The sequence below is a fragment of the Hippichthys cyanospilos genome, chromosome 13, assembly GCF_059441005.1.
Source record: "Hippichthys cyanospilos isolate Australia breed blue-spotted pipefish chromosome 13, RoL_Hcya_1.0, whole genome shotgun sequence".
NCBI lineage: Eukaryota > Metazoa > Chordata > Actinopteri > Syngnathiformes > Syngnathidae > Hippichthys > Hippichthys cyanospilos.
Window position 1 is genome coordinate 13,992,415 of NC_142381.1, and position 20,415 is coordinate 14,012,829.

Sequence of the window (20,415 nt, forward strand, 5' to 3'; positions counted from 1 at the left end):
AACTAGTAAATGGTTTGATTGGACTGCTATCTATCTATCTATCTATCTATCTATCTATCTATCTATCTATCTATCTATCTATCTATCTATCTATCCATCCATCCATCCATCCATCCATCCATCCATCCATCCATCCATCCATCCATCCATCCATCCATCTGTATCAGCCTGCCTACCTACCTACCTAGATAGCTGTCCATCCAGCTATATTTAAATATCCATCCATCCATCCATCCATTATGCTAGTGCAGTATTATATCCCCTCGGATTTCAAAAGGTTAATTTAAACAGTGCACAGTGGCCAATGAGATTTATAGCATTAATAAATGGGGTAATCAAATTGACAAATCGAAAGCATTTTACCCCATAAAAAAATCAGCCAATCAAATTCCTTGGAGTTGACATCACCGTGCGTGGTGACGTCATACGCAACCATCCGCCGCCTGGCCGTGACGTCGCCACCTCCGAGCTCGGCGCCGCCACTGGGAGTTCGGCTAGGAGCTGCTGGAAGCTCCGCGTCGTGACAGTCCGAGCGGCCTCTCGCCAAAACTTTTTCCTCGACTCTCGGACGTGTCGCACTTGGAAAGAGGCTGCCATTCCCGTTGTGTCCATGCCGGGGAGTGCCTCCGGAGCGATAAGGTAAGCGTTCGCCGGCTCTTCCGCCCCTTACCGCCGGCTTTCACTTTCAGCTCCCCGGCCCGTGACTACCGCATTGCCCGCCGAACATTGGTCGATAGCGTCGGGCGCACTAATTCATGTAACACCAGTAAACTAGTCTAAAGGCGGTGCTTTATTTTATCGGCTCTGTCGGCGCCTCTCGGTTTTTGGGGCGATTTACTGCCGTGCTAAGCCACCTTCGAGGCCAGCTGTGCTGCGGCGTTCGCGGTTTGTCATCCACGCGTGACTTCACACTCTGTGCATGCTTGCTTGCTTGCGTGTGTATTTTAGAGCAGGCACGCGGCGTTTGGGGATTAAAATCAGACAGGTATACACCCTGTTATGTCACATGATAGTCCACCCCCCCAGCCCCCCTCCCCGGTCTCCACCAGTAGTCAACTGCTGCTGTAGATCATTTTCACATTAATTTGGAGGCAAGTTTGAACCTGTCAACGTATGCAAATGATGTGTGCATTCATGCATTGCCAATGTGGCAGTAACACACACACACTAACACACAAGTCGTCTTCACTAAACATTCTAAAGAGCATCCCTTGATGCAGCATCATCAGTCAGCGAGTTTTCGTCTCCCCTTGGCATGAGTATGAAATATGGAGTCTTCAGGCCATGCTAATCTGATCACCCACTCAGCTCACTGACTCCCACCCTGCTTCCAAATTTGAGCTGCGGTCATGTTTTGGACCCCAAGGCTTGGACTGGGAGTGGACATCAGTCATGAGGAGCGAAGGATGATGCTATGAAGGTCACTCTGTATCATATCATTGGCCTTCTAACTAAATCATATGCTTATAGAACTATGACTTTGGACTAGGGCAGGGGTCACCAACTCCGGTCCTCGAGGGCACCTATCCAGCATTTTTTCAGTGTAACCCTCCTCCACTGCACCTGATGCAAATTATCATGATCATTTTGGTGCTCCTGCAGAGCTTCTTGATGAGCACATCCTATGAATCAGGTGCAGTGGAGGAGGGTTACACTGAAAAAATGCTGGATAGGTGCCCTCGAGGACCGGAGTTGGTGACCCCTGGACTAGGGTATGTTTTAGATGAAATGGAAATAGTTTGAAGTGTTTGCATGCTCAGTCACTATGGTTTTTCTTGGGCAACCTTTAGCATTTTTTTAATATTATAAGACATGATTGTCATTTCCTGCGGCACACACTCGTATGCATTGTGGATAACGGTCTTTTGATTATAGTGTGACTCACTATAAACAAAAGACCACAATGTGAAGACCCTTAATTGGAGCTGCAGCCCAGCACAAATGTACCCGCATTCATGTACTGATAATGGCACGGTTAGTGAAATCATACATTGAAAAACAGTCTTATTATATTAATAAAGGCACAACATGTGATTCTTATGTATGTCACTACACAGTAAATGTTGATCAAACATAACACAATTCCTTATGAATAGATCCTCATGAAACCCTTCTTATTCATTTGTGTCCACCATTGTGTCCATTTTGTCTCAACGGGACAGAAAAATAATTTGCACACTGTCCAAACACTTGAGACATGATTGGAAAGGCCAGGATGTCCTCTACTGAGCACATTAGTATTCTGTATGGTAACTGTAATGAGTCAAATGACATAGGCCAAAAACAAATGTCCACTATAGTGGACACAAGTAAATAGGCTGGCCGTCACAAGGACATTTAGATTCCTTTCTTCTTGGAGAGCAGTCAATGTCACACCTGTTTGAGGTGGCTTGAATAATAAACAATTATTAAATTGATTGATGAGAATTTTTGATCATCGATATATCATTTAGATACACTTTTTAATTAAAATTGTCCTGATCATCAGAATTTCACAACCTCCCACATAAATGCAAAGAAACCCAGCTTGCGACTGTAGCCACAGCTAATGATAGCAACGAGCAGACAAAATAGTGCTCCATAGCTAAGGTCTTTGCCAAACTAAACGAAACAACACCCTGCATTTAAGCATTTTTTTTTTTTGACAGACAGCATACATGATGATTTAATTTTAAATTATGCCAATTGGCAAAAGAAAAAAAAATCACGATTCCTCCCAATGGCCAAAGCTAACGACTGCAGTCTTACAGTTAGGGTAACTGTATTGGTTAAAGAAAGTAACTAACTGAAACCACTTTTTTGTTGTTGTATATTAATTGTTTGATGTACCACAATAACACTGTATCTTAAAAATGAGAATAATTAGATCAATTAATTACAGATCCTAATGAATTAAGATTCAAGTTTTAAATCACTTATTAAAACATCAGATTAATCAGACTTATCAATTACATATTTTTTGTTGCAGCCCTGATCATTTTGTTGTTTCATGATAATACAGTATAATACCTGATAACAACCGTTAGAGTCATGCTCATAAATAGACATACCCTTTGAGGTATGTCACTTTATCCTGACATAAACTGTATATTGTTATGCTCATCAGTTTATTTAACCCTTACGTGAATTTATGAGCACAACTGTATTTGAATCATTGTGCTGCCATTTGTGGATAAATGACGAATACTGACGTTTTCATTACAAATAGAATCTTTGTTTTGTTTTTTTTCCTTTTTAGTTGTACAGAACATTTGCTATCATTTGTTATCATTCCTTATCAGCGTGCCTAAATCTGGACTGTGGCTGCAGGTGAAGGATAGCACACGTCCAACTGCAGCCGAAAGGGCTTTGGGATATTAATTGCTTTAACACTGTGTTCCTTTCTCTCTCTGTATTTTTTTTAACCTAAGTGAATAAAATAGGGATGCACAATAACTGTTTTTTTCCACCCACTAACACGATAACTGATGACCTTTTTTCTTTTTTAATTTACTAAATTTATAAAAAACTAAAACATTTTAATCCAGCTCCCTATTATTCTAGTGAGGCCAAAGGATGATTAAAAAAAAAAACAATCCTGCTTTCTACTATTGTAGTAGGGCCAAAGGTTGATAAAAATAAAAAAATAAATAAATAACTGGCCTGCTAAAACATACAGTTTTGCTCCTTTTTGAACTTGTGGAGATATGTATTTTTTTTAATTCAGAAACTAATGAGAGCTGATGAAAGTTAGGACCCTGAAATGTTGGAAAAAGCCCAATAGCAGTTCTCGTCTCATGTTTAGTCAGAGAGCCAGCTGGACGAGAAAAATCCTCAGAGGCAGGGGAGGGAGGACATAGATGAGGGTATTTTTCTTTCCTTTCCCTGAGTAATGGTGTGGAAGCATTGCAGCATTCAATCTCCAAGAGCTGATGGCCTTCTTTTTATTTCTTGCACCCATTTATGGATGCATTTTGAAAGCAACAATCAAATCAGAAAATAACACATAGAGAAGCTAAAATGTAGACTTTCCACAAAATTGTATAACATGCATGGGTGTTTTTGGCCCTTCTTGCATTTGTGAGGTCACAGGTCACTCATACTGGCCCTGAGAGCTCCTGACTCACATTCTCTCTTATATGTGTTTGCAGTTGAGGTCAAGGCTCTCAGCTTCTTTCACACCAGGCTTATGTAAGCACGGATCTTGCTCCGAGTACTGGACCACAGTCAGGCTAAATCACAATGGGGTCTTCCCCAAACTGTTTCCACAAATGTGTGAAGCCTAGAATTGCAATAATACATTTTTATACAGAAGAGTTAAGTTTCACAGCCATTTAAGTTTAAAAATGATTGATGATTCCATTTATTTATTTTCTACACATAGGAAATGACAAATTGTCATTGGTTAATAAACAGTCATGGAGAAATAAATTGTTTTGTAATACATTTAATTGCAAAGATAAAGTTATATGCCCAGATCACAGTGTACATTGTGGTTATCACCAATCACCACTTTCTAGTTGATTCAGTCAGAGGTGTATCCCAAGACTTTTGGCCATTTAGCTTGTTGAGATATGGTGACATTACCTGTATTTGTATAACTTCTCCACAGACAGCGCTGGTGCCCCCTGACCGTCCTTCAGGATGAGTGAGGCCGAAGGTCAGTTCTACAGTGTCCAGGTGGGAGACTCCACCTTCACCGTCCTTAACCGCTATCAACAACTCCGCGCCATTGGCTCCGGGGCCCAAGGCATCGTTTGGTGAGTGCCTCTGCCCTCCGAGAAAAGCCAAAGCAAAAGGATGGTAGCGATAAATGAAAGATGAATTAATTAAACCTTCTAACAGTGCGTGGCTAATTTTATTTTATTTTTTTCCCATTTCATTTTCATGGCTTGCTGGACACTTGATGAGGCTGTTTATTTAGGAGCAGTGCTAATTTTCAAGCTGATGAATAATTATTTCTGCCAGTGTCAAATGTGGATAGTCAACATGCTGCTTCATCTAAACTTGGGAAAAACTAGTTTATGGCTAGACAAAATTCATCAATATCCAAATTGACATTGTCAAATTAAGTTTTTGCCCAAATGGCAGAATGCCGAATGAGTGGTTTACAAGATGTGTTTACATACTACTGTACTTCATCGTGGCACAAACGACGATTGGCTATTTGTATAAAAGACTATCAACAAGTTTATTTACGGGTTATTTTAATAATCCAATTCTAGGAATTAATTTTCAATTATTCTGTTGATGAATTGGACTAAAAAAGGTAATAATTTCCAACACGTTATTAAAAAATAGGACATTATGTCAAATTGACTGTGCAAACTAAACTAAAAATTCCATCTGGTTTTGTCCTCAGTCAGAAAAACAAAACAAAAATATTGATCTTTAGTTTATTTTTTTTTGTTTTGATTCAACTCCAAAAGAGTAAGTCTACTACACGAAGGACAACAAAAATAGTAGAATATTTACTAGTTAGAGGCCGAAACAGTTGAACAGTTTTTAATTAGTCAGTCTCAAAATTATTAATGAATTTTTTTATTTGATAATCGATAAATTGTTGCAGTCCAATGCATTTTAGGTGAAAACTGATTTATAAGCAGTGAACTTTATTGTTCTCCAAACAATTTTAACAGGATTTATTTTTTTTAATAAATCCAACCTACTGTAATGTTTGTTGGGTTATTTGGTTTTGTTCGGATGGGATTACATTTTTGGGCCAGCCTTACAGTAATTATTTTCTTTTATTTTATTCACTTTTTTTATTGTATTATTTAGTTAGTTCGTTATTTTTGTTTGTTTGGAGGGTTTATAGACAGAAAAAAATTACACTCTCCTCTGTAATCTGCACCGCATCAAGTAAAAGCTTTGGTAAACTAAAAACATTACTGGTATATGTAATTTGTATGTCCCTGTCAAACTTTTTACAGCATTCTCTGGGAAAAAAAATGGTCTGTAGCTAATGACCAGGAATGCTAATGATCAGATTAGGATGCTCTTTTCATGTGTCTGTGCTTGCTGAGCTGTGGCAGCACCATCAAAGTGACTAATTGTCATTGTGTAATGAACTGTGCATGTTAACGGGCCCAATGGAATCTCACCATGCTATGCTCACTTTAGCTTACAGTCCTTCCGTTTTCGTTTGCAAATACACTTACTGTCTTTTGCTTTGCCAAAGTACAACCTACAATCTACTTCAGCATTTTATTGTGGTAGCACATAAATGTCATTTTAAAAGTTGAATGACTTTCTTAAAGTTTACTAGACTTTGGATACAAGTCACAAAAACAACTTTGTTTTGTCTTCCTAATTATCAGCTCTGCCCTAGATACAGTCTTGGGCATCTCTGTGGCAGTGAAAAAGCTGTGTCGGCCCTTCCAGAACCAGACGCATGCGAAACGGGCATACAGGGAGCTTGTGTTGCTAAAATGTGTCAACCACAAAAATGTAAGTTTTACTCACACCATTCCATATTTTCCCCCTCGTTTGAAAATAGTGGTTATGGACATATTACCTTAAAAGACCAAAAGCTTTCTATCAAGTCCTATTAACTCATTCAATCCTAAAGACATAGTTTTATGTTTTTGTAAAAGTCCAGACATTCAATCCTAGCGTCTTCTAAGTTTGCCTAAAGGAGGCTCTGAAAATTACCTCACGTCATCAATTACTTTAGTACTAGTTCCTAGAATTATGAATGCCTTTAGTACAAAATTACCTAAATAGTTTACTTTAGTACTTATTGTACTTGTACAAGTACAAGTCGAGTTTTTTTTCATCATTTTCAATGCCCATATTGGGCGTGTCACATAGTGATGATGACTTTTATGGCTTTTCGACAAATTAATGTTCATCCGTGTCAAAAAAAAATAAAGCGTTGATATAAGTTTGCTCCGTTTACTCATGGGAAAACCATAGACTTATCATTGATTGTGGTCGATAATGCGACAATCACAATATGAAGTAGTGGCTGTCTCTCTTCCTACAGATTATTCGTTTGATCAATGTGTTCACACCTCAGAAGTCCCTAGAGGAATTCCAAGATCTGTGAGTTGTCTTCTGAAGCAGTGTTTCTCAGATGGTCTATTCCTCTATCTGGCGTGCATTTGTGTTGACCACTTTCAATTAATGACTTCTTGTAGTTATCTGGTGATGGAGCTAATGGATGCCAGCTTGTGCCAGGTGATCCACATGGATCTAGACCACGAGCGAATGTCTTATCTGCTTTACCAGATCCTCTGTGGTATCAGACACCTGCACTCTGCCGGTATCATTCATAGGGTAAGGATAGTGGATTCTCCTTCCAGATGTTTTTTTTTCGTACTGTGCTAATTCATGACGTTATCTGTAAAATAGTGGGGATTATTTATGTATGCTAAATTAATTAAACAGTAAGAATTTTATTAATAGTTTTAACATTCAATTCCATTGTTTAAGTAGAGTTAAGTGTCATTATTAAAAATGACTCTGACCATAGCACATAATCAGTATACATTATTGCTGATCATTGCATGCCTATACAGAAGCAACAGTCATGAGTTTTATGTTGCTGCTGTATAAGTTATCAGGTGCATTTTTGTGTTTTGTCAGGACTTGAAGCCCAGTAACATTGTGGTGAAGTCAGATTGCACTCTGAAGATCCTGGACTTTGGTCTGGCTAGGACGGCATGCACCAACTTCATGATGACCCCATATGTAGTGACCAGATACTACAGGGCACCAGAGGTCATTCTGGGCATGAAGTATAAAGAAAATGGTAGGTAGGACATCAGTTTGTAGAGACGTGCTTGAAACGTTTATTCCCAGGGAGATTTAATACGAGCAATGCTTAAAGCGGTAGTACACTTAATTCGATTTTTTTCAGCAGTACAAAAGTAATATTTTGTCTATAATTAGTTTGATGACCAAAATACTGTCTGTGCCACTTGCTGTCCACTGAAAATGTGCTGAAGGCTTAGGTAATGACCAGTCATAGCTCCCCGCCGTCACATGAACTACAGGTTACCAGTCATTAGTCATCGCCAGAGTCCTGAGCACATTTCATGTCGTTTTCAGTTGACAGCAAGTGCAAAATACAATTTCTTTTCACCAGCAGTGGTAGGCTATATTAAATTAGCTAAGGATGTTCCAGTTAGAGGGGACTTGTAGTTGTGTAAGCCAGTTTTGCTTTGCAATAGACACAGTGCGTTTTATTTTTAATTGTAAAATGTTTGAAACATTTGGACATTCTCTGTGTTTTACACATTGTTTCCTCCTGGCTTGTTCTTTTTGCTATGTAAGTTTGCAGTTGCAGTCCACATAATCCCATGATGTATTGAAAACACTGCACTATAAAATTAGAATGTACAATTTAAAAACTAGTGATCCAGCAAACTCGTAAAAAGTGAACCACGGCACGGTAGTTTGCTTTAATATAATGTGTGAGATAATGCCCTTTAATAGTTCTCAAGAGTGTCTTGAGACCTTAAACAATGGCAAATGTGTTGACCCAACTTGATGTTTTTATTAGTGGTAATTAGGAAGAATCTCTCTTGGGGAAAGTTTAAGGATTTGGGCTTATTCGCTATTTTTCTGGTACAGAGTGCGATGTGAGGCGTTTTAGCCACTTGCTGTATTCCATTGTCATACAGGCATTTTGAAACCCAACTTGACAGTAGACTTTTTGATGTGGTGACTTTCAGCTTGATTCAAATGACTTGGTGTCTATTTGCCATACATCAAGCAAAAATCCATCACAGGGAGAAATTGCGAGGGTTTACATGTCTCCCTGCGAGCCAGACTCCAGCAGCAGCTGTGGGAAGCGATAAGCAGAGAAGCCTGTGTGTGGTTGCCTTGGCCAGAAAGACGAAACCCATCCAGCCCGAGGATGAGCATGATGATGAATGCAACAGACCACAGCGCAGCTCACATCACAGACAAAAACACGCAACACTAAAGCGTCAGTGTGTTCACTTCAAAGCTTAAACCAGTTCTCCTTCTATCTACATGTTAAGTGTGAAAAATTTCTCTGCTTGATGTGAATTGCTAACTCATTCAATCCCAAAAACGTATTTATACATCTTTACAGTCCAGACATTCAATCCCAGGTATTAATTTATGGATAGCTTTTTTTTTTTTCTTCCAAATATTGGGTTTGGTTTCACATTTTATTTTACGTATAAAAAAAAATAATACCCCGAATTGAATGTCTGACTTAACAGATATGCAAAAATAAATCTTTGGGATTGAATGAGTTAATATTTGTTGTTTACAGTGGACATCTGGTCTGTGGGATGCATCATGGGAGAGATGGTTAAAGGTAGTGTCATCTTCCAAGGCACTGACCGTATCCTGCATCGCTTGTAACTGTTCCATGACACTTTTGTCGATGTGAGGTTCTTCAAGCAGTCATTTTTATTTCCAAATTGTCCATAAAATATTCTTACACAAAAAAGCCATTAAATTAAAAATACAAATTAACAAATATGTGGAAAATATCACAAAATAAAGAGAAAATATCACAAAATAAAGAGATTTTGAACTAATTTATTACACTTCTATGTCAGCGCCATTAGTTATATGTTGTATGCCTTTACCCATTTTCCCTAACGAGCATTTTGGCCAGACATCGACCAGTGGAACAAAGTAATTGAGGTTCTGGGCACGCCCAGTTTGGAGTTCATGAACCGTCTAATGGAGACTGTGAGAAACTACGTGATGAACAAGCCACAGTATCCTGGTGTCAGCTTTGCCGAGCTGTTCCCCGATTGGGCCTTTCCTTCGGAGTTGGAACACGACAAGCTCAAGAGTAAGACACACTCACAAAATTTCAAATGTTTTCATTTTACTCTGTTTTAGGTTACTGTCTTCATTAATGGTCAAATGTTCCTTTTGCCCTGTTTTTATTGTATTGATGCAATTTAATGCTCAAGAGCTAAATAACAGGCCTTAAAATGATGGAAAGAAGAAGATGATGACACCATCAGGGGTGACAACACCTTCAAGGGGACTCCCAAGTGATGTCATCGTTTCCATAGTAACCCTTATATGTATTCATTGTCGTGACAGCCAGTCAAGCTCGAGACTTGCTGTCCAAAATGCTGGTCATCGACCCAGAGTGCCGCATCTCCGTTGAGGAGGCCCTCAATCATCCCTACATTCACATGTGGTATGACCCCGCTGAGGCAGACGCGGTGAGGCCTGCACCCCTTACACCCCCAAATTTGGACTCCTCATTAGTGCTCTAATGATCGCATGTGTTCTCTATGTGATTTGTGCCTCCTTGTCTCTCAGCCTCCTCCCCAAATATCTGACAAGCAGCTAGAAGAGAGAGAGCACAGCATCGAGCAGTGGAAAGGTAGGATGCACTACCCTCTAGTGGACCACTTCGATATTTGTCAAAAATGTGTATAAGCACATCTATGGAAGAGGATTATGGCCGGTGGAGAATTTTGTTTAAAAAAAAAAAAATTGACACGATTCTCACTTTTATTTAAAATTCTGACTTCATTCTAAGAGGTTTGACTTTGAACTGAGGATTTCAAACATTTTTCTCAGTATGAAAATCATTCGACTCAAAATTCTGATTTGAAAATCTGAATAAAGTTTAAAATGAGAATTCTGACATTCTGACAATGAAATTCTGTCTTCAAACTCAGTGATCCTAAAATAAAGTAAGAATTTTAACTTTCAAGTGAGAATGTTTCAAATAAAGTCACAATTCTGACTTTCTGACAGTTGTGTGATGACAATTCTGACTCGCAGACTAGTCTGACAATAAATTGAGGTTTCTGACTTCACTCTGATTTCTGAAAACTGACTTTTAAGGAATTATGAGAATAAAGTGAGAAGTACAAATAGTCAAAATGCTATCTTATAACAGAATAACTCTGATGAAAGTGAGAACTCGGAGAATAATATCTGAAATTTGACTTCTGAGTGTCGGTTAAGATGTTTAAGTGAGCATTGTGAGTGTTAGAATGCTGACTTTAAAGTGAGGGTTCTGAGAATGATGTAAGGATTCTGAGAATAAAGGGAGCGTTGAAGTAAGAATTGTCCATTTAAAATGAAAATCCTAATGGTGAAGCAGAAGACAATAGTTTCAGAATTCTGACCTTAAGTACAATATTATTTCTAAGGATAAAGTCAAAATTCTGAGTTCAGTTTTTTGTAAAATCAGCATTCTGAGAATAAAGTCTTTAAATACTCTAATCTCAGAATTCCTACTTTAAAGTCTGGATTCTGAAAATAAATGCAATGCTGAGAATGGCAGGATTCTCACTTTAAAGTGAAATAAAAGTGACAATTCTGGCAACTATTTTTCTTGACTGGTCCCTTAATCCTCTTCCATGAAATATATGTGTTTGTGACACAAATTAAATAATTCCGATCATCCATCCTCCTTGTGTCAAAGGGTAAAATGTGGTCGACTACATGTACCCACTTTACCAAGATCCACCTTTTTAAGTGGTGCCAAACGTTTTCTGTTACTCCGCAGAACTCATTTATGAAGAGGTGATTGACTGGGAGGAAAGGAACAAAAACGGTGTTATGAAAGAGGATTGCTCAGGTACATGCGCGAACTATTCATTTCAAGGCGCAGTGAAATCGAAGCTCATAACTCATTCCGACAATGTGTTACGCCTCAGATGCAGTGTCCAGTTCAGCCTCGCAGTCGTCCTCGGCCAATGACATCTCATCTATGTCTACGGAGCACACGGTGGCCTCGGACACAGACAGCAGCAGCATCGACACACTCACGGGGCCACTGGATGAGAGTCAGTGAACGAAAGGTCCTCCCGTTTACCCCGCGCACCCATCACAACCTTATGATCTTTTTTCTCATCAAACGGTCTATATTTATTCTTTGCAATTCTGGATCTTCTTTTTCCGCTTCACTTCCAAAATCAGGCTGCTGCTTGGAGATCCAAATTTGTGCTCTGCGACTCGTTTCCTTTTTTGACTTGGTGGATGACGCATGCATTGATTTTCCAAGGGCACATGTGCTATTGGGGTGTTGTGGTTTGTTCCATATAGTATAGTATTTTAATAGTTTTATTTTTGTAGCAGAAATTATGTTCAAGAGGTTTACTGTCATCAACGTTATGCAAAAGTGCACCAAATGTAGACCACAGCTGTCCTCATGCATGTTTCGCCGAAACAAACAAAACCTTCAAGTCAATCAACAGATTGATCCCCCGATCCTCTCGATGGCTTCTCGTCAAGTATTTAATCCTGACAGCATGGCAAAGCTGTGGTTGCTTGACTCCGTCGTGTAATATACTGTATGTAAAAATGCGCACGCATATTGTGGTTTTAGACCAGATTCATTGCAAATAGTGTTTTCTTCAAAAAACTCTGTGCCTGTGGATATGTATATTATTGCAATCACCCAACATTTTACATAAGGTACTCTTCTAGAGAATATCATTGTGTACATCAAACAAACTTGATATCCCGTGGGAAGCTGTGTGCTTGTTAAGAGTGACATGTTTTTTTTTTCCTCTTGCAAAATGTTGCACTTGTTGACGATCATCTGATCAATTATGCAGATTTTTTTTTTTTTTTTTAATCAAGCAGCGCAATTGACTCCCTAATGATAGCAAACCATGGTAACATCAGCCATGAACAGAAGTAAAAACAACAAGACACTTAAGTGTTGTTGCATGATGATGCCGTTAAGTGATTACATTTTTTTTTTTTTTTTTTAAGAAGACTAATTCTTTAAAGCCCTTGCTTGATGTACTCCCTTCTGGACTTGTGTATTGGAAGATGTAGTTCAAGGACATAAAAATACTGGCTGTTGAATGAGAATGGCAATGTGGAGTATATATATATACAGCCGGGCACAAAACAAGGAGCCAAATTTTGGAGATGGACTTGGAAGCTTTATGCAGAAATGGACTCACTTTGTGACTAATAGCTGATGCCGCGCACTTGTTCTGTCTTTTCAAAATGAAACTGTTCACTCATTCTTGCCTCGATTGACCGGAGAACTGGCTAGCTCACACTTTCCACTGTTTTGTATTTGTCGTATATTTTTCTTTTTTTTAAATACCGGCGCACATTGTTGTACTTACTTGTCCTGTGTAATAGTTTAGATTGCTCTGAGAGCTGGTTCTCAGGAGAATTTAGTAAGATTTCACACAAGCGTTAAGTACTAGAAGGGGGAAAATTATGGCCTTGAAAAGGTATTTTATGAATGTTTTACAAATGATCATTTCTAATCCTAATCACCCCTGAAATTATCTGTGTAGGTGGAGTGTATAACTCTTTGCTGCCAGCCTAGTTAAAATGGATTTTGACTTGTATCACTTTGAATGGCAGTTTAGGTCACTTACTCTTTGTTGAGCCAATAATTCTGTCAATGGCGGTCAGGGGCGTACTTAGAAATTTCTATATCGGGTGGCCAGAGATGGTATGCACAGTCAGAGTTTCATGAGATGAAATCATTGTATTTTATCTATTATTTTAAATGCAAACGTGCAGTTAATTTAAATAACTGGCATTCGTACAGGGGTATAAGATTACTGCATACAAGTAAAAATGGCAGATGAAACATAGATCACGGTCACCATGTAGCGCCGTCCCTGAATCAGCAGTGAATGAATTTATCACTTAGGGTTTTTGACTAAATTCTCATGAGAACACAGAGTAATCATCAAATGCAGCTCATAAAATTGTCAAACATGAGTAGGTTTCGTTTCTGCATTTTTCAGATTCCTCATGAAGAACTCAGTGTACATCATGGAAACCTTTCCCCCAAAAGGGAAAGGGAATTTTCTGTCTAGAAAGAGATAAAGTACAATACAACAACCATATTGTGTTCGTATTTTTGATGGAGTTACAAAGTGCAGTATTAGTTTCTCAAAAACTTCTGATGATATTTTCTGTCTTCTTAGCCTCGTTGTTAAGATCACCAAAGGTGTCGAAGAACTGCTCCATGTCTTTCTGCAATGCCGAGTTGCGTCGCTCCGCAGCGGCCCGCTCTCTTTCGGATTGCGAGATTTTTTCTTGCACAACCTGGTACCAGTGACGTTGCCGTGACAAGTTGTTTTTTAACACAACAACCTCTGCCTGTAGCTCCTTGTTTCTCTCCTCCAGACTGAAAGTGAAGATGTGGAAGGACCAGACATATGATCAAAATACAAGAAAAAATTCAGGTCAGTAGTGTATTTGAGATGTTTGCTTTGTTTTGATCCAGTGTAACCTCCAAAGTCAGACAATTGGCTGGAAAAAAAGTCAAATAAAATTCTATTTGACCAACACAACAATATTTGGCACCATGATGAGAGCAAAGCACTAACATTCAGAATTGCCAAGATGCTGGTGCCATCTAATGTGGGCGGAGCTAGATGTCAAAGTTTAATTTCATTTGGAGGATAGGACATAAAGCATGTACGAGGGCCTGTTTGTTGCCACTTGTTCTTGTTTTTAGCCCTTGTCGTTGGCTGACCTTTTGGCTCCATCTATATTAGTAAAAAGGTATGTGTTGGGACTAGGTCAGCAGCATGGCCTCTTAAATTAGCACACCGTCCCCTCATTGTGCCATGTGCTTTTTTCCAGCGATAAACCAGCACAGATGCTAATCCTACAAAGCCCTTAAAAATATGAAAGTGCACTTGAAGTGTACTGCAGACATAATAGATTCATGAGTATCTTATTTCAGAACCCACCCACATGAGGCATTCTCATTTTAAGGTAAGCAAATGTGTTTGGTTTTTTTTGTTCAAGGACTCTTTTTTTTTCATTTTTAAATCACCATGATAAAGTCAATAGAAACATTTTACACTTTGAAGTGCAATATAACACTTCAAGTTTACTTCTGTACATTCAAAAATTTTTAAATTCGGTACCTGTGAGAACAATAAAGAGCGTGACAAAAAAAATAATTGGAACGGTGTCTGCTAACTTCTTCTATGTGAATACTAATATCTGAGAATTTGGATGTTATCTACTTTTTATTGGCTAAGAAGCAATTCGTTTTTACAATAAAAAAGCTGAATAGCAAATTCCTTATTCTCCACCCTTTTTATTGTTTGATGCCACACCATTGTTTATAAAGGAAATAGCTGACTAAGGGGAAGTCAACCCATATAGCACACTTTCTTTACAATAATATTTTTGGTGCAGCGTCACTTGTCCAAACATGGCATTCTGATTAATGTTGCATTCTTCGAATGTGAATTCAGAAAAATCCACATTTTTATCTCTCAAGTCGCCCTTTTTGCTGTCAACTGAAAATGACTTCATAGCTCAGGGCTCAGATAGCATAAAGTCACATGACCCAACTCAGAAAACAGGTGAGCCATGATAGATTGTAATCTAAACCTGGACCAACTTCTGGTGTCATTTTCATGTGACAGCCATTGACAAAATGGCTGCTATGCGATGGGAAAAAAACGGTGGATTTTTCTACTTAATTTTTATTCCCAAAATGTAATATTAATCAGAATGTCATGTTTAGACTAGTGAAGAAAATGGTTTGGGTTGACTTCCCCTTTAGAAGAGCTGTTTTGAGCTAAACAGGATGTGAGGTGAACTACATGACCTGTGACGCCCAGCTGCTTGAATCCTGGAACACTTTGACAAAATAATTCCCAAGAAGCGTACCAACATTGCATTGTGTTGACATTTACCTTTTTATGTACTAATTGAAAAAAAATTAAAAAATAAACTACCTTAGAATCCGGGCCTCATACACTTCATGCTGTCTGACGATGTGCTGCTGGAGGTTCGTGAGGAGGCTGCGAAGTGCGCTGGCAGAGGGGTCAGCCAGTGGTAGAGGAGGGGGTACTTTGTTAGCCCATTGGGTCTCCTCAAGGCCCCGGACCTCACTCTGGGTCCACATCATCTGATGTTGTGGCTGAGAGGAATCAGACTGTTGGAGCTGAAGCATCTGGTCCCCTTGTCCAAATCTACCGGATATAGAGTCCTGCTCAGGCTCCAGCTGATGCCCGGTTTCATATTTCTGGGTGTCAAACTCACGTTCTGACCAAGGGTTGTTCTCTCCATCAGCTTCCATCTCTGGAGCCCAAGAGTGTTCCGCAAAGTGGTCCTGGAAGCTTAATTCCATCTCAGGAATTCCTTCAGGTCTAGGAAGGTTATCATAAAATGACAGAGTGCTGCGATGGTCTAAGCTTGGCGTTGGGCTGGGGATGTAGTACAGTTGAGATTTGTCTCGCCCCTGCTCGTCCCCCCTCTCTCCTCCTCTTGCACTGTTTATTCCCGGATCATGCTCCAGTACTCCCAAACCTCCTCTCCAACCGCAGTAGGAGTAATCTGGCCTACAGCCAGGCGCTCTTCCCTCACTGATCCATGTGGGAACCTCAGCCACAACAGGGGCCAGAACAGTCTTAGGGCTGCGGAGGCCAAAGGGTCTAGTTACAGCGGGGTACGCAATTCTACTTTCCATTTCTCTTTCCCTGGCGCTCTCTCGCTGGGTGAAAGGTGGGCAGTTGTTAAACCGAGGTTCCATGAAGCAGGGACTGGTTGTGGTTACCTCCTACTCTTTCGGGACATCAGGTTGCACTGGTATAGGGGCGTAATTGTGCACCCTGGGTCTGTGTGGGTGTCTTTAAGTGGGACTGACATCAGCTGTTACTTTAGTACCTCTTCTGAGAGAGTGAAGCCGTGCTTGAAGACACAACTGGGACCCCAGAAATAGACAGTGGCGATGGCCGCTGCATGTAAGGTCTTTAAATGTACCCTCATAGAAATTGTCAACGTTGGTTGCACATAATCTTAGGAGATAATACAAGAACTTAAAACATTTTCATTGTCAAATGGGACTCTCACTACCCTTAGAGGTACCTGAGATTGTGACTTTTGGCAGATATCAACACATTTAATGCTATGGTAGGAACAGTACAATTTTTTTTTTTTTCAAAAGAAGCACAAATTAATTGGAGCATGATACAACATATTGCTAAAGTGTGTTATCATGACCGTGATGTAATTTGTGACCTAATTTTCACAAGTAGTCAGAAAGAACTAAGTGACATTGGGTGGCCTGGTTATCCCTGGGCGACTGTGTACTGTAGCTCATCCCCCGGTAGAATCCAAGTACATTTGAACATCAAAAATAAAATGTAATTTATTATGATATTCATTTAATACCCTAATAACATTTTTAGAGGCCAGTTCCTACCTAATCTCTACATTGAAAAGCATTTTGATGAAGTAACTATACAAAAAAGATACATTTTCAGTGTTCCAGAAGATAACTGCCGTCAATTTTAACTGTCATCTTTTTTTTTTGGTCAAGGTTGACTTGACTGAAATGATTGTACTTCAAGCTCCTGGATATTTTCGTGAAAGACACAGATATTGGCAATAAACGTTGAAAGGCACCAAAAAATACATTATCAGTTCCTCATTACACTCAATAATTGCACAAAAAACAACGTTAGGTTATAAATGTAAAAGAACCGCTTGATTTCTCAAAAAAAATGCATCCCGTTCCATTGGCCACTGAGTCTCTGAGCCACAAGAGAGCGCTGCAGGCTCATAAACCAGATGGAAAGGCTGACTAGGCAACTGGATTATGAACTGTCCGATAAGCAACCAAGTGCATTTTGTTTTACTGCAAATGAATCTAGTCTAATATGATTTTAGTGCAGTAAGCCTGAATACATAAAACCAATCATAGCCGTGACCCTTCCGTATAGAGCAGGGAGTCATCGAATGATATTTTGAGGTCCACGCCCTCATCAACGTCACCCAGCACTGTTCATAAAAGAGTGCAAAAGTGCAACAGTACAAAACATCATGGCATTTCCTTTAACTGTTCCTCCAATATGGAATGACAAAAAAAACCTTGTGGCATTTACCTCTCGTCACCTTTGACCTCGTCATAGGTGCCGATGCTCCACTGATGGTATCTCTGAAAGCTCTCATCGCTCTTGCCCTTTTCCACTTCCCGAATGTCTACATAATTATTACCTTACAGGTCAATCCTGTATTCATACAGTACTCACATATAGCACCGGTATGCATATGCTTTGCAACACATTTTTAATACATGATACACATTGTGTGTGTATAATTCATCACTGTCAGTGGCATTTACAGCATGTACAACATGTGTTGCCCCTGAAAGAATGTGACAATCAAGCTAGTGCCATTTGTTAATAATATTACAATTCCCATTTTACACTAATCGGTTGCTATGCAACTGTCATGCTCGTGTATTTGTCACCATTTGACATTCTTATGAATTTCTCACCTTTGTCATCAAGGTGCTTCTCGTGACTGAATTATTTCTTGATATATCAGTTGCCATCCAGACCTTTACTTTGCTTCATTATCCTATACGATTGATGTCTGACTATTTTCAAGCTTAAATTTCACACGTTGTCAGCACATTAAGCACCCTTGCTAAGCTTTCTTACTAGTTTCTTTCCAAGTCAAGTTTCCGAGTCTACCTTTCCGCTTCTAGCTTTCGCAGTCTCATATGTTTTAGTCTAGTTTCTGAGTCGTGTTTCTCTAGTCTTGCTTCTGAGTCTCGTTTGCAATTTTACCAATAAAAGTGACTGTGGTAAAATTGTTTTTGTGACAATGTGACTGTATCTTTTTTGTCTAATGATCACAAGCACATGATTTTTTCCAGCATATTTTATTAAATAGACAAAAAAGTTTTTAAAGGTACAGTAAATTGAGCCCGTAAACAGTTAGAATCCATAACTAACTGATGCCCATTATAGATGGAATGGTGCAGTGGTGGGGTTGAATAAAAGGGGATGTACCACCAGCAAGCATTTTCCATGAAAAATGGGGATTGACTCCCCACTAAAAATGTACAAAAAAATTGATTTACACATGAATGATTTTAATCATTCTTGGAATTTTCCTTGGAAAAATATGACTTGCCTGTGGTTGACTTACTGTAACTGTGACGGTCATAAGACTTCACTTGTAACCCATTTTTTAGCTGTGATACATGTTGGATTCAAATATTGCCACGTTTGAGTTACACCATTGAATTATGCTCAGGTGATACAGAGAATGAACTTTAAAGAGGATTTTCTCATGAAGCAAAAATCTTTTTTAACACATTGGCTCAGCACATCTAATCTCAAACGATTCATCATTTATCCTTCCAAAAGAAGGATTTTTACATGTTACAGCGTCTGACATGCATTTTTCCACGCAGCTTTATTTTCATTTTCATTACTTTCATTGTCAGCGTGGATGATTGGAGAACATGAACAAATATGTCTTTCTGCCAACAGATGCTCACAACCATCGGAGAGGGAACGGCGCACTCTGGAGATCACTGGGATCCATGTGGGGGTAGGACATGTTTCTGCCAGGCTAAATCACATTAGGTCGCCTTCATGTAAAAACATTTGCCTGCACAATGTAACTTCTGGTAGTCTAGGGGTCATGCTCACATCATTTTTCATCATTGAATTATCGCCAGACAGATAATTATCTTCATATTTATACTATGTGTTTTCTGCTCGTCGGAGCATCACAGTTCTTGGTAGTTATTTTATCACAAGGCAAAGTTACCATGGGAACAATGTCTTTTGAGTGAGAGTACTATGAAGAAAAAACCTAGCAACCAACCTGCTTCTCTGTGAGGCATGAGCCACGCATGCAAGCACCATTTTGTAGCACGCAGCCGTCGCCCGAGAGTACCAGATGTTCTCTTCTGGATTCCCCTTTGAGCTGAGACGTTTGGCAAGTGCTCTGATTTTTAGGAGGGGAAGAAATAGTGGCAAAGAAAAACTAGAAAAGAGAGCTGTGTGCGACAAATGAAAAACATTGTGTTTTTAATCGATTATCTTAAGCAATATTTTTCATTGTAAAACTATCATTTGCATAGTTTCTTCAGCGTAAAAGAACAATCCAACAAATGGAAGCATCAAAGATATAAAATACAGATACAATGTCATTTTATTTATTAAGATCATGAAGAGTACTTTTTTCACACAGATCTTCAAATTTATGTTTTAACACATAAAATGGTTTAAAAAACAATGTTATGTTTCCTTGGGTAATCTTTTTTTTTCTTAAAGATGTGTTTGGTCTTAAATGCTAGCTTGAAAAATACAGAAAAGAAGAGATGAATTGATGTTTCACAGCACTCTAAATCTTTTTTTTAAAACCTTTCTTTAACTGGGAAAGATGCATTAAGATATACGACTTTTGCAAGGATGTCCTGGAAAGTAATATTACAGAAAATAAACATAAATAGCAAGATCAGAATGAACAAATTCTTAAGAGCAGGAAAAAAACTAATAAATAATAGTAATATAGATTTTGTGCCTATTTTGTCTGAGTATGGATAGACTGATTATCGTCCGGGTGTCCGATATTGGCCATATTGTTGCATATCAGCATCTGCCTTTTTTATTACTCTTAATTAAACTCAGTCATTATGCCTCTCATCCTGTGCTTCTGTGAATGTCTGTTAAGGAACCTTGGTCCAGCACTGTCCCGCCCATAATA

The 20,415-nt window shown here is 39.0% G+C and overlaps 2 protein-coding genes across 2 annotated transcripts; one reads left to right on the top strand and one right to left on the bottom strand.

Annotated features, from left to right (window-relative positions):
• Positions 1 to 452: 452 nt before the first annotated feature.
• mapk9 (mitogen-activated protein kinase 9) lies at positions 453 to 13,776 on the top strand. The gene is made up of 12 exons (XM_088430714.1): positions 453 to 639; positions 4,592 to 4,739; positions 6,300 to 6,429; positions 6,968 to 7,026; positions 7,122 to 7,260; positions 7,570 to 7,735; positions 9,233 to 9,304; positions 9,584 to 9,766; positions 10,027 to 10,151; positions 10,252 to 10,315; positions 11,456 to 11,527; positions 11,607 to 13,776. The coding sequence occupies exons 2-12, from the start codon at positions 4,624 to 4,626 to the stop codon at positions 11,741 to 11,743; spliced, it is 1,263 nt and encodes a 420-aa protein (XP_088286840.1). The 5' UTR covers positions 453 to 639; positions 4,592 to 4,623; the 3' UTR covers positions 11,744 to 13,776.
• Positions 12,649 to 16,372, bottom strand: LOC148413952 (uncharacterized). Its single transcript, XM_088430715.1, has 2 exons — positions 15,639 to 16,372; positions 12,649 to 14,062 (listed from the first exon to the last, which is right to left on the bottom strand). Exons 1-2 carry the CDS (start codon positions 16,370 to 16,372, stop codon positions 13,825 to 13,827), a joined length of 972 nt encoding a protein of 323 aa, XP_088286841.1. The 3' UTR covers positions 12,649 to 13,824.
• Positions 16,373 to 20,415: the final 4,043 nt, after the last annotated feature.

Excerpts from the sequence above, each read along its gene's own strand:
- mapk9 (XM_088430714.1), top strand. The coding sequence starts at position 4,624 with ATGAGTGAGGCCGAAGGTCAGTTCTACAGTGTCCAGGTGGGAGACTCC. Across the intron at positions 6,430-6,967 it reads AATGTGTCAACCACAAAAAT|ATTATTCGTTTGATCAATGT; the intron begins GTAAGTTTTACT and ends CTCTTCCTACAG. Across the intron at positions 11,528-11,606 it reads TATGAAAGAGGATTGCTCAG|ATGCAGTGTCCAGTTCAGCC; the intron begins GTACATGCGCGA and ends GTTACGCCTCAG.
- LOC148413952 (XM_088430715.1), bottom strand. The coding sequence starts at position 16,372 with ATGGAAAGTAGAATTGCGTACCCCGCTGTAACTAGACCCTTTGGCCTC. Across the intron at positions 14,063-15,638 it reads TATGAGGCCCGGATTCTAAG|TCTGGAGGAGAGAAACAAGG; the intron begins GTAGTTTATTTT and ends CTTCACTTTCAG.